Source organism: Gorilla gorilla, chromosome 7 (genome assembly GCF_029281585.2).
Source record: "Gorilla gorilla gorilla isolate KB3781 chromosome 7, NHGRI_mGorGor1-v2.1_pri, whole genome shotgun sequence".
Taxonomy (NCBI): domain Eukaryota; kingdom Metazoa; phylum Chordata; class Mammalia; order Primates; family Hominidae; genus Gorilla; species Gorilla gorilla.
In genome coordinates, this window is record NC_073231.2 from 106,113,498 (window position 1) to 106,139,789 (window position 26,292).

The following is a 26,292-nucleotide window of genomic DNA, read 5'->3' on the forward strand; positions in this document are numbered from 1 at the left end:
ACGTACTCTTTAAACACATCTTAAATTCCATCTTATTTCTGATAGACCAATTATCTAATTACCATTCTCTATCACAGATATGTTCAAACAGGATTGAATTAAAGGCAATTTATAATCAGCAATGGGTAATTTAACAAAGCTTCATTTCCCTGAGCTTTAAAATTTCCAAGACAGCTTATTCATCGCAGTCCCAGATAAAGAAAAAAGACCCTATTTTTTTAAATCAAAGTTTTAATCTAAAGTATCTATAAGCTAAAGTGTAGTCTTTGTTTTAAAACAATAATGTCAGTGAAAAGGAAATGGCATTCTCTTCCAAACTTTTTCTCTACCTACCTTTTATTGAAGGAAGGAAGAAGGAAAGAGGAGGGGCAGAATGGGGAAATCTGTGTATGCAGGAGACAATGCCAAAACTGTTTTCTGAAGTCGGTTACAATTTACAAAGGCAGCAAAGAAGTTTTAGCGTGGCCAGTTCAAATTCTACTTCCACCACTTAATACTTGTGTAATTTTAAGTAAATTACATTATCTCCCAACAACTAAGTTTTCCCATACATAAAACAGGCATTCACTTTAGTTTGGCTTAGCCTCAGTATTCAGCCAAAATAATCTTTGGCTTTGGCCTTGGCCTTTAGAATGCCAAATAAGCACATGGCTGCTTTGATGACATTTCTCATAGTTCTGCACTTGTGCTTGACTAATGACCATTTGATCATACAAGTGACTATCATTTCTACATAAGTAATATAAATAATGTTATTAGGATTGAATATTAATATCTGAATACTCATCTTAAAATAAATATTGGTTGGCATTTTAGACATAACAATAGAAATCTTTTATATGGTAACATTTTACTGGATAACTGAGTAACTTAAGTATAAATGTCCAGTATGTTGCAAGAGTAAAATGCTATAATCTTTGTGATGACTGTAAAAGCCAAATTTAGGTACATGCTTAACTTTCAAATAATTAAATAGGAAAACAATTTACAGCTAATATGAACACTGAGAGCGCTTTATCTATATAAATTTAGGAAGAATATATCGTTTCTAAGCAAATAAGTATTTATAAAAATATACGAGGCAGATTAATAGAAATTAGGTTACATATAATTCTAACCTTTGTAGAAGGCTGCTCAATATACTAGTATTCATAGCACTACACAAACTTTAAAGAACTGACCTAATTTTTAATTAATGATTTAAGTAAAAAAAAATTAATTAAGTTTTAAAAAAAAGTACTTCTTCTTGACAAGAAGAATTAAAAGCAGAACATCAACCTCGCCGTTTAAAAATTTCATGACAAGTTCCAAAATCTGGTACAATTTCCATAAAAACATGAAGGGGTTTGGCAAGAAAACAGAGAAAACCGTGGACCTAAAGCATATTTTCTTCTCAAATTTTTCCTTGTATTTCTAACTCTGTTCAGATCTTCTCAATAATTAAATTTTAAAACAGCTTCATAAATTGCTTTCAGATGATAATTCCTTACAAGTTCTGAGTCTAGAGACTTAAACTCATAAAAATGGCTGCTTTTAGAGAACAAGATTTTTGAGATTTATCCAAACTTTATACCAAATATAGTGTTCCTCCTATAAAATATATTACTATAAAACTTTCTCCTGAATTATATCAATAGTGATGATATTAAAGTGAATATCTATTTAGAATTTTTAAAATACACAGTATAAAATATACATATATACACACGGTATATTTATTAGGAGCAAACTAATAGCTGGTAGTGTAGGGGAAATTACTAATCCTGCATTATCATGTCAAACATTTAATATTTGATTGCCAGGTTTTGTTTTGTTTTGTTTTTTTTAAGCAGAGTCTTACTCCGTCACCCAGGCTGGAGCACAGTGGCGCAATCTCGGCTTGCTGCAACCTCCACCTCCCAGGTTCAAGTGATTCTCATGCCTCAGCCTCCCAAGTAACTGAGATTACAAGCGTGAGCCACCAGACCTGGCCAATTTTTGTACTTTTATTTTATTTTTTATTTACTTTTGAGATGGAGTCTCACTCTGTTGCCCAGGCTGGAGTGCAGTGGCACAATCTCGGCTCACTGCAACGTCCGCCTCCCGGGTTCAAGCTCAGATTACAGGTGCGCATCACCATGCTTGGCTAATTTTTTTTGTATCTTTAGTAGACACGGGGTTTTGCCATGTTGGCTAGGCTTGTCTCGAACTCCAGACCTCAAGTGATCCGCCCACCTCAGCCTCCCAAAGTGCTGGAATTACAAGTGTGAGCCACCACACCCAGCCTCAATTTTTTGTATTTTTAGTAGGGATGGGGTTTTGCCATGTTGGTCAGGCTGGTCTCGAACTCCTGGCCTCATCTGCCCACCTTGGCCTCCCAAAGTGCTGGGATTACAGGTGTGAACCACCACTCCTGGCTTCATTTCTGATTTCATTTTTTAATTTTTCATAACTTCAATCTCTTAAGATATCTATCTTAAAGCACTGTTATCTCTATACTCCCTATGATTACTTATAATCATAATTCCTCCACTTTGATAATGAAGCTGAAGTTAAAAGAAATAAAGTGAATTGGCCAGTCATTAAGGGGCAGGGCTGGATTTGAACAAATCTCCATTCAGTGCCCGGCCCTTGATTGCTAGTTTCTAAAAATTAACTAAAAATTTCCATTTATTCTTGTATCCCAGAAGTTCATCATACTATGACGGAGATACCTGACTTTGGCCACCTGGCATTTGGTCAAAATATATCCCCCAAACTAGCAAATAATAAAAAGACTTGTGAGATTAAAATAAGATTATACATATGTAGTGCTTGTGTGTCTGTGAAGAGAGATGAGGAGAGAGGAAGACAGAGGACAGGTAGGGTTACGGGGGTAGAGAGAAAAGGAGAGTTTAGTTCACGGCATGTTATATTTACTCAAATGTTAAAGTACCAACATTTTATGCTACTTCTCAGTATTTTTTAAATGGAAAAGGTAAGATGTCCTACCCCTAGAACTAAACATTCAAGTCTTACTGAATTTATACAAATTCCGAAGAAAAACATGATTACTTTAATAATACTGACCGAATGTTTTCATAAATGTATAATCTGACAACAAAAGTTAGAGCAGTTTGTCTAGTAGTTTTTTCTCACACTAACACTTATTGAGTGCTTCCTATGTAGGTGTTTCACATTCATATGTATTCAATCCTAACCATAACAGTATTAGGCACGTTCTGTAATGTATCAAGGAATTAAATGTACCTGGCATTCACACATTTTGAAAACAGATTGCCAGGCCTCTTGAAGATGATGTTCCTTTTGTGGGAGCTGTATTTACTTGCCATTGAAAAATAAGTCTCAAATTATAATGGAAGCAAATGGTAAAAGTAAATTAAATACAAGACACTTGCTTTACAGAAAATTGCAGGAGTCTCTCTGCTCTGGTATAATAAGTGTTATTTGGAAAAAGAACAGGCTCAATAGAAGGTCATGGAAATAACTGAACATCTCTGACTCAAACAGCCCCCATACCTTAGTTTAGTGGTTAGCTCCATTTCCTTCCATGGTCCATTATTTAATTCAAGCCTTACTTTCCTTCTCTATCCTTCAGCTGAAGGTCTCTAGCTACTGTACTTGAAATGCTTAACCTAGGAGTGGATGGACAGCAAGAAAGTGGGGAAGACAGGAAGGGGCTGAAACAGCAGTCTCTCCAGAAGTATCTTCTGTTCACTGCATTGTTAACACGTGACCCACACTAAGAACTCAGTGGTCAAGTTAGGAAAATGCCAAGTAAAATTAAAGTGGTTTTTGTTTTCTATTATAGGATTTGCTAAAACAATTAACATACCAATGTTCAGTACATAGTATGCAGTATTTTCTTAATTTATTTAAATTAAGTCATTTATAATATCTCCTGGGAGAATTTCATAGTACTATGTTTTACAAATTATACTATTGATAACATCAAGCAAGTAGGGATACCAGCTAGGGTGATATATTCTACCTGGAGCAAATTCCTTGTGAGGAACAAGTAAGAAGAAAAAAAACATACCTAACATGAAATGTAATCCTAAGAAAGACATGACAGTCTCAATAAATATTTTGATTACAAAATGACACTGTCTCTCATGTCACGTCGATTAAAAGAGAATGAAGAAAAAGTATCTGTAAGTCCAAAATAATTTTTTAAAGCATAAAGCTTTTAACATACCTTTAAATAACTTTCTTTGTTCTTTAAAGGTAAGAACAGAAAGAAAATATAATCAGAAATAGCAAAATTATTTGATCCAGTTAAGGGGAACAGTCAAGTTTTATATCAGAATCAAGAGGCTCATGTTTCTACTTTAACGTTTTGATTATTCCAGTGAAAAAGGAATGACTTACTTAATATACTTGAGAGAAGGTCTAGACAAAGGGAGGTTCATCTCCTGGTTCCCTTTTTTAGGATTTGCAACCTGCAGACAGGATGCATTCTGGTTCTTTTTTCCACTATATGCTGCAGGAGAGGCCTTCAGTTGTTCTCAGGGCTACATGCCTGAGACTAGTTGGGGAAGTCTGTCCAATTTAGGGATGAAGTGTTAGCCAGCCATTTTGGCTGCATATCCAAAGCTACATTCTTTAGTCAACTAATTAGAGAAAGCTGACATGTCTCCTGTGTCATATATTAACATGGTTTTGAATGAGGGTGGAGGGGAAGAATGTTATTTTTATTGACTCATTAAAACACCACCAAAAATCTTAGTATCAACTAACAATGTTTGGTATAGGAGTAATATACAGATTGAGCATCCCTAGTCAAAAAATTCAAAATCTGAAATGCTTAAAGTTTATTACACTGTCAGAAGACACAGAAAATGTGATTTTTAAACTTCAAAGAACTACCCACATAGTATATTTAATTATTTAGTGTTAAAGTATACCTGGGTTAATTTTATGGTTAGGAAGAATAAATTAAAAATAGCACTCTCAGTTCAAGCTATTAACTCTTATAATATGTTTATGTATGTGTGTTCTAACACATACAATTTATCACTAGTCATGAATTACAACTTCCCCTGAAATGTAGTTTATTCATTATGGCTCTTTATACCCTAAATCTGTTTTCTAAGTCCCATGTACTTGTTTTCTCTGGATAAAATCAAAGTAGGATCTGTGATCTCTGCAAAATTTGTAAAAGGCCGGTCTACAACAGCATTTCCAGCATGTCAAAAGATAGTCAAGGTATAGCTAAAACACATCTTTGTAGGATGAGAATGAGTTACACAGACATTAATTAGAATTCTAAAAATACATGTTATTTAGTCCCTAAGTCTATGGCCCTATTTTTTTTAATCCATTAAGAACAATATTCTCCACCAGAGTAAGTTATCATTGAAAGCCATTTAAATGTCATAGCAAACCAGCTTGAAGCTTACACAAAGCCAATTATAGTTGATCACATTACCCAAATGTATATGCGTTATGTTAGTAGCATACAGTCAGGCTGGTTCATTGAACAATTTTTTATTGAGCATGAGGTTAGCCTGTGGTTCCAAAAACAAAAAGGAACTTTTCTGGAGGATCCTTGGGAGGCTCAGAGACAATAAATCATTAATTATGTCCCAGTATAATAAATGTTCTTGTATATTCAAAGCTCCCCAGCAAAGTCAGAAGAACTCACATGGGATGACAGGGATGATGCGCGCTGGTAGCAGGGTGGCCTTAGCCAACTGAAACATGGCCTTAGCCAACTGAAACAGGTGATAGAAACTAAAACAACAACTTTTTGCTCATCTGCCTAGACAATGTACAAACTAGGACTCCAAGGCAGAGGGTAATCAGATATTTTTATTCAAGGCAGCTTCTATGCTTCTCCTCCTTGCACACTGGGATCCCTCCCCCAATTTTTCTCCCTAACTATGGCTGGATTTTTCTCTGAACCTGTGAGGACTGGCATGTTCTAGAAGCTGACTAGCTAGACTTACTCTGGTTAAATCACAGCACTCAAATTTGGTCCCCTGGGCCCCTCCTCAAGTGGGATTTTTAGAAATACCGTCCTTCAAACAAGTATGATCAGTCCTAGCCCTCAAAAGAGTGGAAAGAATATTAGGTCAGAAACCCCAAGAGATCTTAAAGGGAAACCAGGTCAGGTAGAACTCTTTTCTACTCTGTGGTAAGGACGGTATTTCTCAAGGTGTGTTAAACTGTATGTTTAAGTAAAATTAATGTCAGATACAGAAAATGGCCATACCTATAAATAACAAATGCAAAAGAAAAAATTCATAATTTCACATCTAGCATTTCTGGAAAATAACCTTTCAAGTGTGTTATATAATAAAAGGGTTAAATACTACATATATGCCTATGGTCCTGGCACCGTGGCTAAACATTTTTATAAAAATCAAATATTCAGAAATTTACCAATATTTCTTATGCCAGATTTAAATAAAAAACGGGGTTTTAGTTTTTAAAAAGGGGGGTCCTCTGTGTGTTTCAAAGGCTTCAGTAAGCTTCAATAGGTCAGGGATTTTTGTCTTGTGTTCATTAATAAACCTCCAGCTCCTGGTACATAGGTGCATTAAATATTTGAATGATTATCTGATTTAAAAAAAAAAGCAAAACTTTGGAAATAGAGATGAAGAATAATAAGTAAGAGCAATGACAAGCTTACTGTGTGCTAGGAATTTTGCTAGTAATAGCATTAAAGATCTCACTTAATCCTTATAACAACAAGATAGGATAGGGACTCAAAATCAGGTATTTACAGCTCATAATAAGTAAAGCTAACTTTTAATGAGGGCTTGTGTAGTATCCTATGAAGTATACATACAAATTTTATATTATTGGGTGACATTTTCTTCAAAACACAATCATAATAAAACCTACATCACCAAGTATGTGAAATACGACCATAACAACTAACAGAGCAGTATAAGTCAAATATAAAATAAAATACACAAAAGTAATCTCTGTGACTTTTTTTCCTCTGTCCTTTGTGGGTAAGACTATGACAACCAATAACACCAAAAATTAATGTATGGCCAAATTAATCACGGACAATTATTTGTCAAATTTATACAATAATCACGTGGTTGTTTTCATACTAACAGAGTCTAGTAAAGCAAGTGTTTCTATTATTTTATGATATTTTATATTTGAGTTAACATTTGAATTATCACCTCTAAAATATTAATACTGAGCCATTTTACTTTTTAACAATGAAGTCTCAATGAGAAGAAAATGTGCCAAAATATCCCAAAGTATGAGTTTCTGAAAAAAATTATTTTTATTAAGAAATATCACATATAAAAAAGGTTTATAAAGAATAGTAAAATAATACTCCTGTATCTACCACTGAAGTTAAGAACATTATCAGCAGGATGATCATTAACTCACAATCTAAATTGGAACACTTGAGAAAGAAATGTAGTGCTATTAAAAATTGTATCAGTATACTAAGCATGAACTGGAAATCAGAACCTTTATTTATCAGTGGCTTTAGAAGTAACTTGGTTACCCCCTGAAGTTCACATCCCCTCTTCCTACTCTCAAGAGGTAACCAATAAACTAAATATATTTATCTATTCTACTGTTAATGAACTTTTTTTGTTGTTGTTATTGTGGAACATCCCTGTACAAATCTCCTGGTACACAAGTAAAGATTTTCTCTACAGTACTTACCTAGGAGTTGAAATTCTCAGTTGTAGAATAAATGTGTGTTCAATTTTAATACACAATGTGGCAGTAGGTTAATCATTCACCTATATTTTCTTCTAATTTTTTCCTTTTATTTATATAACCTACACCTCTGTAATCTGTTTTGATTTTAATATATGTGGTGACAATCTAATGTTTTCCCCCTCAAATAACTAATTTTCATAATTCTATATGTTGAATAATCAATTCTTTTCCAGTTGGTTTGGCATGTTTCCCCTAAAATCAAGCTCTTATACAAATTATAATTTGCTTTAGCCCTGCCTATTGTGTTCAATTAGGTTGCTAGTATTAACTATATATTATGATGACATTACCAATCAACCTAGTACAAGATAATATACAGCAATTAAGTGACCAGAAGGTTTGTGTCCCTGAATTTATTGTCTTAATATCTCCTGGCCAAAGGCTGTGACAACTTAAGTCTCCTTTTCCTTTATCATTGTCAGAATTTCTTTTTTTTTTTTTTAAGACAGGGCTTTGCTCTGTTGCCCAGGCTGGAGTATAGTGGCGCAATCACGGCTCACTGCAGCCTCGACCTCATGGGTTCAAGTTACCTTCCCATCTTGGCCTCCCAAAGTGCTGGGATTACAGGAATGAGCCACCACGCCCAGTTGTAGATTTTTTTTTAAGCTATTAAAAATTTAGAGGAATGTATGAAGCACCTCTTGCACCCTGGGGTTCTATGAAGGATAGACAGAAAAATCACACTCTTTCTGTAGATGAAACATAACATAGACATATTCCTCAGTACCTGAACTCTTGCTATGGGAGTATTTGTTATAATGACTCACAAAAAGTTTTTTTAAAACTAAAATTTGCTATCCTACTTGAAATCTACTCTAATTTCAAGAGTATAACTTGCACATGTGCACCAGTGGAAATGCACACTTGCACCTGTGAAAACGTTATGCAGGGGTCAGTCCATGGGATCAAGGGCTATTCAATCGTATCTAAGCTGTTTTTCTGTCAGAATACTGTCTTCTGCTCAAGTTATTTAAAGCTACTGTTCATTATTCCTATTTTCTTCCCATCTTTTTCTTGAAAATTTAGCCCTGCATACGTCCCAGAGTTTGCTTCTGCTATTACACCTGGAAACACAGCTAACCTTGGCCCAGTTTAGACAGCATCCATAACATATTTTGTTGTTGTCTATATTACAGTACAAGCTCCCTGCAGTATAGGACAGCATAATTCAAATCTAATAATGAATAATATCTGAATCCTACATACAACTAATTCATAAAATATTAATTAGGTAATTTTTAAATGTTGTATATTACATAGAAATCCTTGGTGGATGGTAAAGTGTTAGTGATACCTGGGAAAATTGGGATTTGCACAGGCAGGAAACACTACTTTTCTCATTTAAAATTATGGAATGTAGGTTAGACGCGATCTGAAAATTCACTACTCAAGAAACTTTTAAATAGTGGATTTGATTCAGGTAATGAGTCTTGAAATTGTAATTTGATAAATGAAACTCACATCCCAGTCTTGCCTCTGAGATTATACCCAGATAATCTTGGAAGTTCTAGGTTTCTCCAAACCTTATTATAATCTCTGGTTTACTAATAGTATGCTACGTATCACATTAATTGTTTGTGGCTTTTACTATTCCTGAATAGTATATGACTACTGTTTCCCTAATTCTGACAACTGTACACAATAAATACTCTATAAACAGGAGCTGCTCACCAACATAATAATCAAATATATAAGCAAAATTATTTTATTTTAAATGTTGAGAATATGGTATGTGTAATTCAAAAACTTGAGGCAAATCCAATATTACATAACCCCTAGAACTTGAGACTAGCAAATGCTTATGTATATCAACATGAACACATCATACTGTGGCACATGCTAAGGTAGGTACCTTTCAAAAGGGCCATTTATCTCATATGAGAAACATGTCAACAAAGAGAAAAAAAATAAAGAAGAAGGTCATTTGAATTTATGACCACAAATAACCCCCTCATCACAAACAACCCTGATCATTTCATCTGTTATTCCAAAATAAAAATTCTCCAAATGGATGAGAAAACCAATTTTGTATACAACTAGATCCTGTACTCTACCACCTTACCCTTTTCTTCTAAAAGTGCTCAGTGAGTATGTAATGCAGAGACGATATAGAAATGAGTAAGATAAGATCACTGCCTTTAACACCTAGCATAGTGCCTGACATATGGTGTGCACTCAACATGTCTGTTGAATGAATTCTCCAGCATGTAAAAATTTTTCTTTTGAGTAATAGCAAATTATTTTATCCACAGAGAAAAAAATTAACTCAAGAAAAATCAAACATTATCTTCTTACCCACAGTCTGGAGCTGGACACCACCTACAATCAGGATCTGCAACAAGCCACCGTCTAAGCATAAATTCTTCGTATTTTTCCATCAAGACATCATCACTTAATATCAAGCGAATATCATGGGGATTAAACCGTTCAGTACATTCTGGGCAACTAATATTAACTCTGCTTTCAGAGATTTCTATCCTTAAATATTGTCGTAAGCAATCCACACAAGATCTGTGATGACAAGTCATTATATCAGGAAATCTGTCTTTAGAATGCCGCAAAAGGCACAAAGGGCACTCTATGAAGTCTCCAATTTGTTTGCTGATGGAAGTTAATCCATTGTCAGAAGAGGTATTTGTAGAGAAAATGGAGTTCTTATCAGTACACATTTCAGAATGTATACTTTCAATACTTGCAATTCCATCCACCCCGCCATTTAGCTCCCTTGATTTACGTTTGTTATCTTTTTTCCTCCGAAACAGGGAGCCTATTGAAATTCTTCTTTTTTTGGGTGCCTTTTTGACTGAAGGCAAGCTCACAGATGAAGCAGAGGACTGAAGATCTCGATCTGAACCCATTTGCCGATGTAAACTCATGTCTAAAATGCTTGTTAGAATTGAGACAGGGTCAGTGTTTACACACAGCCCTTCATTATATTTAGAGATAAAACCTATTTCTTGTTCTTGCATTCACATTAAGTCATGATGTAAGAATATCCTACTTGGTTCCTTCAGAGAATTCTTGAAAAGTTCGATTTACAGAAGACTGCTATCATGGATGTTCTGAAAAATAAAAAATAAAAAAATCAAGATCATTTAATTGTATTCTTAGTTTGTATATTTTTATAAATACGAAATATCAAACAAGTATGTTTCTTAACCATTAGTAGTAGTTGTTTTTTTTAACAAGGCCAATTTATTAAATAGTCTATAAGAAACTACAAGACTAATGCTGAAATAACAACAAGGGCATTCTTTAATCTTAATAAAAGATTCTAGATTTGAGCTGACCTAATTATTATGAGAAAAAACTTCTGGTCATTATCACTCTGACTTCAATGATTTCTCACTGCCTTTAGCAGGTCTTTTTGTTGTTGTTTATAACTGACCATCAAGTATACATGCAAATACAAAGGGCTAAGAATAGCTTACACAATCTTGCAGAACAAAGTAGAGAAAGGGCTCTAACACCGCCAGATATAATGACTTATTATAAAGTTACAGTAATTAACATAGTGTGCTATGCCATAAGGATGAATACAAAGACCAGTGGAACAAAAAGTAGTCAAGAAAAAGTCCCATATAGGCCAGGCGCGGTGGCTCACGCCTGTAATCCCAGCACTTTGGGAGGCCGAGATGGGCGGATCACAAGGTCAGGAGATTGACACCATCCTGGATAACACAGTGAAACCCTGTCTCTTTTAAAAATACAAAAAACTAGCCAGGTGTGGTGGCGGGCCCCTGTAGTCCCAGCTATTCGGGAGGCTGAGGCAGGAGAATGGCGTGAACCCGGGAAGTGGAGCTTGCAGTGAGCAGAGATTGTGCCGCTGCACTCCACCCTGAGCAACAGTGCGAGACTCCATCTCAAAAAAAAAAAAAAAAAAAAAGTCATATATATGTATATGACACTTGATTTATGACAAAGGTGATGTTGCTGAGAACTGAGAATAAATGGCCTTTAAAAAAAGAAAAATACTATGTCTACTGGTTATCCACCTGAGAAAAGAAACTTGATGGATGGATGGCTAACCCATGTGTGAAAATCAATTACAGATGGTTTACAGATCTAAATATAAAGCTTCTAGGAGACAAAAGAGACTATTTCTGTGAAAAAATTCTTAAACAGAACATACAAGAATACCAACCATAAAATAAAAGACTGATAAACTGGACTAGAATAAAATCAACAGACAGTATTAAGGGTATGGGAGGAGACTTTTGCCACATATAACTAATAAACGCACAGTGCCCAGACTATGTAAAGAATGCTTACAAATCAATAAGAAAACATAGACAATCCAATAGAAAAACGGGCAGGGGACTTAACAGGCATTTCACAAAAGGATATGAAAAGTGCTCAACGTCATCAGTCATCAGGAAAAAACACATTAATGCCACATTCAGAGACAACACACCTAATAGGATGGCTAAAATTAAAAGACTGACATTTCCAAGTGTTAGCAAGGATGTGGAAGAATAGGAACTCTCTTACACTACTCGTGGGAGTGTAAAATGGCACAATTACTTTGGAAAACTGTTTAACAATATCTATCAAATTGGAACACAGAGATACCCTATTACCCAACAATTTTACTCCTAGAAAGGAACGCGTAAGAAAAATGAATGTACACATACATTAAAAGACATACTTAACAATGCTCACAATAGCATTAGTAATAATATTCAAAATATTGGAAACAACCCATAATTTTATCAACTGTAGAATGAATACATAATTTGTGGTATATTCACACTCTAAAGCAATGAAGCAATGAAAAGGAACAAAATACTGCTACACACAAGACAGGACTCTCATACAAAAGAGTATGTGGTATAATTCTATTTATAAAAAGTTCCAAACAGAGAGAATTAATGTACAATGTTAGGAGTCAGGATTGTGGCTACATTTTGTGGTGAGGCACAAAGGGAACTTTTTTTGTTTTTTTGAGACACCGTCTGTGTCTGTTGCCCAGGCTGGAGTGCAGTGAAGCAATCTCGGCTCACTGCAGCCTCCACCTTTCGGGTTCAAGCAATTCTCCTGCCTCAGCTGGGATTACAGGCATGCGCCACCATGCTGGCTAATTTTTGTGTTTTTAGTAGAGACAAGGTTTCACCATGTTGGTCAGGCTGGCCTCGAACTCCTGAGCTCAAGTGATCCGCCCGCCTTGGCCTCCCAAAGTGCTGGGATTATAGACGTCAGCCACAGTGCCCAGCCAAACTTTCTTAATATGTGCAGTATGCATAGTGGTTACAAAGGTATGTTCACTTTGTAATACATACACGACCCAGAAACTCATGATTAATGTGGCTTTTTCTATGTGTTTTTTTCCTCCTATGGCTGACCTCCTAATTAACATATGTTCTCTGGAAAAACATTTCACTCAAACAAACTTCACCTCATGTCCCTCGGTTTATATTTCCCTTCACAAACACAGGATAGATAAGGAACAGTCAGAGAGCTCAATCTATACAAATACAGTTATGCATCACTTAATGATCGGGATACATTCTGAGAAATGTGTCAGGTGATTTTGTCGTGTGATCACAGAGCACACTTACACAAACCTAGATGTTATAGTCTATTACACACCTAGGGTATACTGTATAGATTATTGCTCCTAGGCTACAAACCTGTACAGTATGTTACTGTAGTGAATACTGGAGGCATTTGCAACACAATGATATCTGTGTACCTAAACACAGATGTTTCATTTCTTTGGTTCTCCAATATCCTGCCAGTGCCTCACACTGGGTAAATCCAACCAGAAGCCAACTGCCTCTAAGGCAGTCCTTAGAGGTCAACCTCCTGGGGCACAGAGCAGGGTAGAGAAGGCTGAATGAGAGTAGATCTGGACATGCAAACAAAAAACATCCAGTATTGTATGTATAAAGAAGAGAACTTGGGAGTCAAAAGACCTGGCTCAGCTATTTTTTGTTATCATATCCTAGGTAAGATATATTCCTGAATCAGTGATCAGGACCACAAAATATGGATGATACCACTCACCTCAAATAGATGTTCTAAGAATAATGTGAAATTGACACGCATTAAACCTGCCTAACAAACCCGGCACCGTACTAAATGTTAGCTGAAATGGAATGTAAGATAACCTAAGTGCTTTACAAAATGTGTACCTTATAGCAAGTGCTTAGTATTAAATGAATGAATGATGCTTTTCAGTTGCTATTACTCTGTGATCCTTAAGCCATACGGCCTTACTACATCCAGTTTTTTAACTGTGGAAAGACAAGAACCTTTTACCTTCAGAAGTGCTTCAGGAATCGTAAAACATGTTAAGTATCCTGACACTACAACTTCAAGAATTATACATTTATAATATCCCACCAATAAACATCTAACCATAAACACTTCAGCAGCATCTAATAGCCACCTATGTGCCTAAATGATTTACACATCATTAGAAAGGTATTCTGGAAATGAAGAAGGCAGGGCAAAAAGTTTGCATACACAGAAAACACTTACTTCCCAACAGGAAAACCTACTACATGGTCAAATAACAGTTTTTGCTTCTGTTATTCAGCTAAAATTAGGTTTCTTCTGTCACTTCTCAAACAGCTTAAAATATGGAGAAAATCCAGTAATTTTGTGCTGATGGTCAAAATACTAAATGTAAGAGCAGTGTACCTATGTCTTCTAATTTTAATTTGTTTTTTAGATGTCTGACATCCAGATGTATGGTACTTTTAAAATAAGCATGCAATAAAAACAGCATGTGACAATATTTACTAGCACTGTTGAAGAGAACAGAAAGAGGACTAAGTCTTTTTTTTTTTTTTTTTTTCAAGTAAAGACGGAATAGGTACAGATAATTCCCAGCAGTTTCTACTGATCACTAACTTGGTCACTACAGAAGCTTAAAGCTATTCTATACTCAAGTGAAAGTGTCAATAAAGAAGACAAATAAAAAAGACTATGTTAAATGCTGTATTCTGTATTACAAAAGAATAACAGGCTATTAAACTTCAGCACATGTTTATGTTGAGAAGATAATAAAGAATAAAGAAAACAAATTTAATTTTAATGGCTAAGTATTTGCATGTGAGATTGGGAATCCACGAGGAACATTTGCTTTGATGGCAAAGATATTTTTAGTATTGTCTCACTACAAGTCATTTACATTTCACTTTCTGTGAACTAGGCACATGTTCATATCCTGCTGCAGCACTTTTCCTTACTGATGTGTAAGACATAGTTCTATTTAATAAAGAGGCTTGCTATCATATGGGGGTGTGTGTGTGTGTGCGTACGTATAAATTGTATTTGACTACATGGCAATTTTCCAATGTAGAAATTTCAAAAGTTTTTAACGTGCTCAAATTCACATATCTTTCTGACTTTTGACTTCTACATCAGCCTTAGAAAGCCTTGCCCACTCTAAGATTATATTTTTAAAATCCCTTCACGTTTTCTACTGGTAATTTGATAGTTTATGAATAAGTAGAGATCAAAATTTGTTTTCTAAATGGCTAGCCAGTTACCTCAACACCAGTTACTGAATAATGATCTTTCCTCCATGCCCCACCCCCTACATACATACTGATTTAATTTTTTAATTTCTTATTTTTGAGACATCTATTTATTTATTTATAAATTATTCCATTGCTCTATAAGCTTACAAAGTCTTCTTTTGGAGGATGAAACCTAATTGTTACATATTTACTTTCTGGTACTTTTCAATCTTTCTTGTGCAGTGGTGCCCAAACTTTTTGGTACCAGGACCAATTTCATAAAAGACAATTTTTCCACAGATGGAGGTGGGGGGTGGGAGCAGGGATGGTTTCATCAGGCATTATATTCTCATATGGAGTGTGCCATCTAGATCCCTCGAGTGCAGTTCGCAATACTCCTACGAGAAATCATTGTTGCCACTGATCTGACAGGAGGTGGAGCTCAGGCAATAATGCTCACGGCTGCTCGCCTCCTGCTGGGTGGCCCAGTTCCTAACAGGCCACACACTGTGGCCCAAGGGTTGGGGAGCCCTGTTCTTGTGGATCCACTTTTCATCTGGTGTCATGTATCTTCAGCCTCAAGAACTTCCATTAGCATTTTTTGATATGCAGGTCTCCTAGCAATGAATTCTTTCAACTTTTATCTGGGGAAAAAAAATGTTATTTCACCTTCATGTTTTATGGATATTTTTGCTGAATACAGAACTCCAGGTTGATATCTTTATCCTTTCAGGACTTAAAATAGGTTATTACACTGTCTTCTGGCCTCCATCGTTTCTGACAAGTCATCTTTCCTGATATTTTAATTCCCCTGTACATAATATGTCTTTTTTTCCTTTGCTTGCATTCAACATTGTTTTCTATCTTGGATGTTCAGCAGTTTGATAAAGATGTGCCTAGATGTGGTTTTCCTTGTCTGTATCCTGCTTGGGGTTCACTGAACTTCTTGAATTTGAAGTTGATTTAAACCAAATACAGGAATTCGGGGGAAATTATTTCTTTAAGTATTTTTTACCACACTGTCTCTCTCTCTCTTCCCACTCCTGGAATTCTAATTATTTGTATGTCAGTTTGATTTTTGTCCCAGGGGCAACTGAGGCACTGTTCTTTTTTGTAATCTTTTTTTCTTCGTTCGGTAGACTGGCAAATTTCTATTGATTTATCTTCAATTTAATCAACTTTTTCTTCTGCCATCTCCAATCTGCTGTTAAATCCATCCAGTGAAATTTTCATTTTAGATATTGTACTTTTTGGTTCTATAACATCTATTGTTCTTTTTCATAGTTTCCATTTCTCTGATGAGACTACCCACATGTTCAGTCATTATGATATTTCCCCCTTTAAGTCCTTAAAACACTGCAGTTGCTATAAAGTCTGTCTGCTAATTCTGCTAATTGCAGAGTCTACCTATTTTTGAGGGAGTCTTGACATGGAATGAAGCATATTTTCCTGCTTTTTTACATGTCTAGTAATTGCTTATTATAAACTGGATATTGTGGATATCTTATAGAGGCTCTGTAGTCTCTTGTCTTCTCCTGAAGAGTGAGGACTTTTATTATACTGGGCAATTAAGTCACTGGCTAGTCAACTTGAACTTCTGAAAGCTTGGTTTTATGCTCTTTTAGAGTAGATCTGTGGAAAGCACCCATGTTTACCAATCCCTTCTATCTTGCTGGGAATCAAACACCAAATTCTGTCACCCCTGCAGAAGCCATTAGCTAAAATCTCTATTTAGATTTTTCTGCCTGCCAGCTGTTGTTTTCCACTGAACTCCTTGGAATCTCCCAAGCACAGTTCTAGGGGACATCTAGATATCTGAAGGGAGTTTACCCACAGATTTTTGGAAGTTACTTACTATAACTCCCTCCTTTCTGCGATTTATCCTATTTCTGGCCACTTAACTCCATCCCCTGATACTTCAAGCCAGTAAGACTCTGATTTTCTGCTTGACTTTCAGCTGCCCTACACTACATAGACTTTTCTTTAGGGGGAAAGATGTATAAATTTTTTAAGGAAAACATCTTGCAGTTTTCCAAAGGATATCTTCATCTAGGCTTTGAGATACAGTATTCTTGAATCTATACAGGATGTTGTCACAGGAAATTTTAGCCTACTTATGCATCCACGATCTCCACAATATAACTGCTTACTAGACTGCTTTTTTAAAACGATCCTTTAAAAGATTTTCTTGCATTATTCAATACCTGGAACTGTAAGGTCTTCAACGAATGACTAAATGTGTTAAACTTTTTGCCTTACTTGCTCCAAGTAACCTGTGTAAGTATTAATTCATTTATTCTTTCAACAAATATGTTCAGTGCCTATCATGTGCCAGATACTCTTGTAAGTGCTGGATAGTGAACAAAATAGACAAGGTCCCTATTCTGTGGAACTTTCATTCCAGTACATTTAAGCATTGAACAGATACTTCAGATGATATCTTCTCCAAAGAGTAACATGAATGACTTTGCAAGGATCTAAATTTTAATAAGTAACTCCCTCTTTTCTAAGCATAATTTTAAAGAAAAAAATTGATTTTTATTTGGACATATATGGTAGTCCCATAACTGAAACTAGTATTTATCAAAATCCATTTTAAAGCTTTCTTCCTAGTAGACTTTAGATACTTTTGACAGCAGTCTATTTTTCGTAGTTACAATGGTTTTCTAATACCCAAACATTTTGGTAGACAATTTAAGTTGCACAAAAGAAATCACTATTTATCTAACCAAATTATCTAGTATACAGAATATTCATTTTGCTCACTGGGCATAACTTTAGGAACCAATATTAGCAGATAAAAGGTGGGGAAATCCTCAACCCTAGACTCACTATTTTGGATCTGCTCAGCCTCTGGTGCTACATAAACGTTCCTAAGGCAATGAAAAAAGGGAAGTATCTGTCTTTGTGCAGCATTTACTATATGTAGTGTTGCAAACACCATCTCATCAAATTTAAATATGGCTATGTACAATTTAATGTAGTAGCTGACTACCAAAAAATAGATAATTATCATAAGCCGTCCTTTGATCAGACTATAACTTAAAGTGATCTACTAGAAATGATGTATTTCTACCCAAGCTAATTTTGGCCCAAAGTAAATAGAGTTTTTATAAATCTGAATCATATCATTAAGAGAAGTTTGAGGCATTAAACTAGATTCTCATATATCACTTTCTCTTAACAGAGAGAAATCACTGAAGTTCATTATAATAAAGTTTGCTATTACTAAAAAATCACATTTAAATGTTATTTTTAAGTTATGCCATTCATGATCTATGCTTACTTATAAGACTTGCTTATGAACCTCAAATTTAGAAATGTCATTATTTTCCTCTAATAAATTGATTCCCCAACATAACTACCAAATTCGGATACCAAGCAGCAAAGCATTCTCTGGGCATTATTCTTTTTTTTCTTTTTTTCTTTTTTGAGACGGAGTCTCAATCTGTTGCTAGGCTAGAGTGCAGTGGCATAATCTCAGCTCACTGCACCCTCTGCCTCCTGAGTTCAAGCGATTCTTGTGCCTCAGCCTCCCTAGTAGCTGTGACTACAGGCACGTGCCACCATGCCTGGCTAATTTTTGTATTTTTAGTAGAGACGGGGTTTCACCATGTTGGCCAGGCTGGTCTTGAACTCCTGGCCTCAAGTGATTTTCCTGCCTCTGCCTCCCCAAGTGCTGGGATTACAGGCGTAAGCCACCACGACCAGCCTCTGGGCATTATTCTTACTGCCCAGGTAATAGTATTTATTAAACATCTCTTTCTACAGCCTAGTAAAGTAAAAATATAACAAGCACATTTTTAGAAAAAAATAAAAATGCTTAAAATAACAGCTAATGCATGGACTGGCTTCAGAGAAATCCATGAAATCTCAAAAGTGTATGTTAATTTGTGAATATATATATATATTCTAGGCACAGGATAGATCCACAGCTTTCAACACATTCTCCAAGGAGTCTAAAGTACAATGAAAGGTTAACTGTTAATGCTGAGATGTCAGATTTAGCTTGCCAGTAAAAGTTAACAGTTTCTGTAAATCCTTCCTACTCTCGCTGATTTACATTATTAGTACAGCATTCATAGCTGTACCAATTATAAGCTCAGTTAGAAAATACTTCTATTCCATTAGAAGTATTCCAGTTGAAGTTGCAACTCTTTCCACAAGAGTTAAGTTTTTGGGAAGGTTAAAAAACAACTTTCATGGCTAAACAAAGTCTCCGATTCATCACACAAGAATAAACATTATGTGGATAGATGGCCGGCCCACAGTAACCCATCACATGTATTGAAAACAAAAATCATACAAACAAAGGTTAATCAATATTGTATATTCAAAGGGAAGGTGACCATAAATATATCCATAAAGATATTATAATGCTATTGTGTCATCTTTACTTAAAATGGCAATTACCACTGAAAAAATTTTAAAGTTGATTATTCCTTATGAGGTAAGTCAATTAATAATCTATTTAAAGTGTATTAATAACAGACATGAAGAGATGAAGACATTTAATGCCCAATGTGAAAGAAAGCAATGGTACTAGACATACAATCTAAATACCTTTCAATTATTTCAATGTGTCCTTAGACGCGTGAGCACATAATAGGCAGATCTAAGGTAACCTAGGTTCTATGATCTCTACCAAGTGGTTTTATGCCTTTTGTTCAGAAAGGACCTCTCTGTATCATCTGTAAAATGGGGAAAATACTATTGTGGCAGAGATGCTGTTACATGCTCATCTGCTTCATTTTCCTTCTGAGCACAAAGCAGGACTACATTTTCCCATTCCACTTATGGCTAAGTGTGGCCACATTATTAGTCCTGGCCAATGTAATCTGACTATAATAATGTATGCCCTTTCAAGGACTGACCTCTAAATCATCCCTGAAAAAAACCTTCAAGCTCTCTTTCTCTTCACACAATGACTGGCTGAATGGAGTAATTCTAGTGAGGCAGAACTTAGAGGACAGAGGAGTCACAAGATGGAAAGAATCTGGATACCTGAGTACTACACATGGTTCTTTGTGTGAGTGAGAAATAAATTGTTATTGTGTTCCACCATGAGATTTTGGGTTTTCTGTTACAGATACAATTATCTATCTTACTCACCTTAAAGCTGGAAAATATAATAAGATGAGGTAACAAAATTTAGATTAGCTTGGGGGGAAAGGTTTTTTAAATGCTATACAAATATGGGGTAGTGATAGAGTATATTTTGTTGAGTGAGTAAAGCATGCACTTTGGAGTCAGGATATCTTGAGTTCAAGTTCAGCCTCTGAAACTTACATTAACTATGTGACATTGGGTTAAATTACTAAGACTCAGTTTCTTCAACTATAAAATGTGAATTACAGTACCTATAGTCCATAGATTATAAAGATCAAATAAAATAACACATCAAGAATTCAGTAAAGGGTATGGTACATATAATCACTTAAATATTACCTGTAAGTATACTCATCTGAGAAGATAGCACAAATGTATCTAAATTTACCATGTATTGGGTAAAACAAAAAAACAAAAAAACAAAAAAAACACTTATTACACATTAGGTTAGAAATAAAAACAAATGCTTGGCTCTGAAATGGCTTCCCTAATGAATAGGCACTTGGGAGTTTGGAATACATTATTAAAGTACACGAATTTCTCAAAGGTAAATTATATAAATAATGTACAGCTAGTACAAACCTACCTCAAGTGGTCTAATATTAAAAATGGAATGAATATTTTTAATTCAACTACTTATAAATGAGGGAGATGGGGATAATTCAACATATCATTAGTGTAGGTGAGTATCAGTTTCCAACAAGTTCTTTAGAAAGTAAATGCTTACCAAGACCCAGATATACTCTCTTGGGTTCTAGCCTTAAGATAGTTTCTATAATCTCTCAGAAACAGAAACTCAAAGTTCAGAATAAGCTATTCCCATAAGCCACAAAGCCTCCCAAAAGAGTTATTTCTTAAACAGCTTCACAAACACGCACCTGCCACATCTACCTGTTTAAGTCCATATTTGATTGGGAGAAGAATAAAATGGTGCTTTGTGGTTTTAATAATACTCATTACAAGTAATATTCACTACTCAAGTTATTACAAAAAGTAAGCTGCTGCAGAAAGGAATAAAGCATTACTCATTCAATTTCTCCAATAAAACACATTTTGGTTAGCTTATTCCAGGCCCTCTTCGACAAGAAGCGCAAACAATACACCATTAGGGAAACCACAGGGAAATCAGAGTGCAAAATGCCAGGTATGATCAAGTGCCCAGAGACATGTAAGTTTTTAAATAGGTTTTAAAAAGATACCTGTCAAAAATTTCCTTCAACTGGTTAAAACACACATTGCTGAAGAGAGACTAATTTGAATGCTGCATATCCAAAGGAAAACAGACACATTTTGCTTACTGTGTCTCTTGGTTCTCAACAGAAGGGAAACACTAACCTAGTATTAGATCTTAACCAAGTTTACCTATGTTTTTGAATTTTAATTTCCATATTCGAAAAGTAAGGTGATTAAGACCAGATGATGTCTAGGGTCCCTTAGTTCCAAAAGACTATGATAATAATATACAAATATATAGGCAGTTTTAATATACAGAATACTCTAGGTTAAGTAGATGATTACAATTTTCTAGGATAAACAAATAATTGTTGTTTCTGTTCTTTACAAAATGTCTCCAAATTCTCCCAAGTATTAGTATACTCTTCTTAGTAAATTCAGTGTCAAAGTGAATTTTACCAAGTCTCATGATTAATGTGATTCTACTATTTGGACAATTAGAAGTATTAAGTGTTTGGACCGGATGCGGTGGCTCACGCCTGTAATCCCGGCGCTTTGGGAGACCAAGGTGGGCAGATCACCTGAGCTCAGTAGTTCAAGACCAGCCTGGCCAACATGGTGAAACACTGTCTCTACTAGAAATACAAAATTAGCTGGGCGTGGTGGCACATGCCTTTAATCCCAGCTACTTGGGAAGCCGAGGCAGAAAAACTGCTTGAACCCAGGAGGTGGAGGTTGAGTAAGCCAAGATTGTGCCATTGCACTCCAGCCCGGGTGACAAGAGCAAAACTCTGTCTCAAAATAAAAAAAAGAAAAAAAAAAGTATTAAGTGTTTGGACTAATCTTATCCTAACCACTTTCTCTGGAAATCCCTCAACTCCATACAAATTATTGATAACAGTAGCATCCCACCTCTCCAATTTTGGAAGCTCATTTGTCTCTTTCTCCTAAAGGACACCACGAGTAAGGGGGACGGAAGACCTCTGGTTAGCTAAATCATTGTGTGCGCATGTAATTGAATGATATATGTACATAGGAGATAGAGTGCAATCTGTAAGAGGTGTTTGGTAGAGATCCTAGAACTTAGTTTTAAAATTTTCTTCAAACTATAAGGTAATTCTCAGATGGAATAATATCTCTTGGGAACCAAGAGGCACAATAAGCAAAATGTGTCTGTTTCCCTTTGGGTATGTAGTATTCAAATTAGCTTCTCTTTACACAAGTCTCCCGAAAATGAGATTAAAAACTCACGTACAAAGGAAATATTACTAACGGTATAAGGAAAGAAAAGGGAGTATTTTCTAAAGACAGAAAAATCTAGGTAATAATTACACAGCAGGTAAACAATCATAAAGGTTTATCTCTGTTACGGTTTTCTTATTGAGAATTCAAAAGCAACAAAATCAGCTGGGCATGGTATGGTGGCTCATGCTTGCAATCCCAGCGCTTTGGGAGGACAAGGCAGGCAGATTACTTGAGCTTAGGAGTTCAAGAGCAGCCTGGGCATCAAGGTGAAACCCATCTCTACAAAAACTACACAAATTAGCTGGGTGTGGTGGTACACACCTGTAGTCCTAGCTACTTGGGAGGCTGAGGTGGCAGGGCTGCTTGAGCCCAGGAATTCCAGGCTGCAGTGAGCTATGATCACACCACTGTATTCCACACTGGGTGACACAGTGAGGCCCTGTCTCTGAAAAAAATGAAATAGAAAAAAATTAAAAAATAAAAAAACAAAAGCAACATAATCAGTTTAACTACAATTCTAAAACAGACTATTAAATTAGATGTATCAGATATTTAACTAGTCAAATCCTGGGAGACAGTAATCCAAAGACTAATTTGAAAAAGTAGCCATCAAAAAACAGAGTGAGTCTTTTAAGTAAGTCAAGAAGATACAAAGAGTGAAAAGGCTACAAATTCTGGACCTATTTCACACAGACAAAAAAACTAGTCATGTAAAGGTCCCTGTGCTCATGTACTTACTTGCTCTTCTCAAGAGGCTGCACCAACTTTATGTGGCTGTGAAACCTATCCTTCTAGTGACTCTAGCATTCTAATCTAACCTATTTTGTAAGTGAGAAAACTGAATTTAGAGCTAGTAGGTTCGACGTATCACCACTAGTCCCATGAGGCTATTTAAATTAAAATTAAATTTTAGTTCCTCAGTTGTGCTAGTCACATTTCAAATGCTCTACAACCATAGGTTGCTATTGGCTACCATATTGGACTGAACAGGTCTAGAACATTTCCTTCACCACAGAAAGTTCTATTGCACAGCACTGGTCTAGAGATGTGACTTACCCACACAGCTAACGTGGCAGAGCTAAAGGCTCAGCATTCTTTCTACTATCTTACTGCCTAGACTAGGCCTTCATTAATCACCTGGTATCCAAATTACCACATTATCCTCTTTGTTAAAGTCTGCTTACAAATTTCCACTGGTTTCCCCGAGATGAAGAATAAATTTCAAGCTTCCTGTGGCATTAAAAGCCCTCCACAGTGCAACCTCAGTTTCTCACTGTTCTACATAAAAACCCCACACTTTAGCCAACTGACCTATCTGTTAAATATCTTAACAAAACATACATAGTTTCACCTCTATGAATTTTCCTACGCCTTTGTCTCTGCCTGGAGTATTCTTTTCCATCTTCACTGCTAGTCCTACTCCTCTTTCAAGCCCCAACTCCTATCTTATCTCCACAATCATTCTAGGTCAGTAACTATAAATAAGCATTACTAAAAGTTACTCCATGCTCTTATATACAAGTTTACAATTTTCTAAATATCGTCTAAATATTTTAATATTATTCTTTACTAGAAGGTGGGGAAAAAAGTTAGGCAGAGCAAAAGAGATCAGTGTATGTGTGGTGTTGATTACTATTTTAAACAGGGTGATCACAGTCTCATTGAAAGGGTGGCATTTAGCAGAGACCTGAAGGAGGTAAAGGAGGTGTTAGCTATGTGGAAATCTGGGGAAAGAGCATCCAAGGCACAGAACAGCCACTGCAAAGCCCTTAAGGGAGGAATGTGTCTGGTATGCTCAAGGAATAGCCAGGAGGCCCTAATATGGCTGAAAATAAATGAGCAAGGCAAAGACTATCTGAGATACATGAGAATGCCAGGTTGTGTGGGGTTAAGGCCACTGTAAGTACTTTGGCTTTTATTCTAAGTGAGACAGGGAAACTTGGGTTTCTAAAGTGACAGAGATAGTTTAAAATCTAAGTTTAAAAGGATCATTCAAGTGTTGTGAACAGATGGGGAGGTATCAAGGATGGTAGCACAGAGAACAGTTTAAAGACTACTGAATTAATCTATGAGAAAGATGACGATGGCACATCAGTGAAGGTGTTGAGGACATGTTTTGAAGGTAAAACTGTAAGGATTTCCTGATGGATTACAAGAGGATTTGGCCTGATTAATCAGAAGGCTGAAACTGCTATCAACTGAAATGGGGAAGGCTATGAAACACAAGTTTTAAGAGTGAGCCAAGACCAGAAGTTCATTTTTAGACATTTATACTTGAGATATCTCTTATACCTAGGTGGAGATGTATATCCAAACACCCGTTTGACAAGCCCAGAGTTTAGGAAAAAAGTAAAGCCTAGAGATGTAAATTTTGGAGTTGCTGTTATTTGGATGGTATGTAAAATCGTGAACACAGATGAAATCACCAAAAAGTAAATACTAAAGAGTAGGGAATGAGGCCTGTAGCATCCCAACATTAAGACGTAGGGGAGAAGAGGCGAATCCAGTAAAGGAGACAGAAAAGGTGGAAGGGGGATCATGGAGGAATTACACTTTAAAGAAGACAAAACCTGTTGGTCTATCCTACTAGTGTTTTACTCATTCCCCTCCCCCATGTCAACTACATCTTAAAAAGTATACAAAGAGCAAAGAAGGAGCAAGTTAGGAGAAGAAAGAAACGATACAAGCAAAAATAACAAAATGTATCTTATAAGATATAATCGATTCCTGTTGAGACTGGAGGGTATTAAAACACTTCCTCTGATATTTCTCAGAATTAGAATTCTAACGAAAGGGCTGTTTAGTCTCTGATCGTCATAGCACATGATATAAAACAACGATAATTAGAGATTTTTGGTTTACTGAAGACTTTTGACTGTATAGTAGTTTCCTGTGGCTGCTGTAACAAACTACCACAAACTGGTTGGCTTAAGACAATGGACATTTCTCTTACAGTTCTGGAGGCCAGAAGTCCAAAATCCAGCTGGGCCGTGCTCCCACTGGGGCTCGAGGGGAGAATCTGTCCTTTGACTCTTCCAGCTTCTGGTGACTATAAGCATTCCTTGGCTTGCGGTTACATCACTCCAATCTCTGCCTCCATGAGCACACTGCTTCCTCCTTTTCTGCGTGTCGTCTTCTCTGTAATGTGTCTACTTGTCCCTTACAAAGACACTTGTCACTTGATTTTGAGGCTACCTGGATAATCCAGGATGATCTTATCTCAAGATTCTTAACTTAATTACATCTGCAAAACCCCTTTTTCCAAATAACATTTGCAGATTCTGGGGATTAGGACATGAACATATCTTTTGTGGGGTTACCATGCAACGCACTAAAATATGGTTCTGGAAATTTTTGCTAAGGACATCAGTAAGGTATGCTAAATTATGCAAAAATCTAAAGGATATTTAACGTTTGTGCATAATTTTAAAAATGGGCCAGGTGCAGTGGCTCACGCCTGTAATCCCAGCACTTTGGAAGGCTGACGTGGGCGGATCACTTGAGTCCAAGAGTTCGAAATCAGCCTGGCCAACATGGCAAAACCTCGCCTCTTGTAAAAAAAAAAAAAAAAAAAAAAAATGATTAGCTGGGTGTGGTGGCAGGTGCCTGT

General features: G+C 36.0%; 1 protein-coding gene across 8 annotated transcripts in view; it reads right to left on the reverse strand.

The window, feature by feature from the left end:
- Positions 1-26,292, reverse strand: part of RNF19A (ring finger protein 19A, RBR E3 ubiquitin protein ligase) — a 93,330-nt gene that overhangs the window by 60,763 nt on the left and 6,275 nt on the right. For 7 of the 8 annotated variants that reach the window (XR_004071179.3, XM_063709409.1, XM_063709410.1 and 4 more), the window contains exon 2: positions 9,982-10,748. Coding sequence is in view for 7 of the 8 variants with exons in the window: in XM_063709409.1 (XP_063565479.1) it covers positions 9,982-10,655 (674 nt within the window). In the remaining variant the exon portion in view is untranslated. Of the gene's footprint in view, positions 1-9,981; positions 10,749-23,003; positions 26,233-26,292 lie in introns of those variants that run through there. The other variant, XM_019032400.4, reaches the window with a different exon arrangement.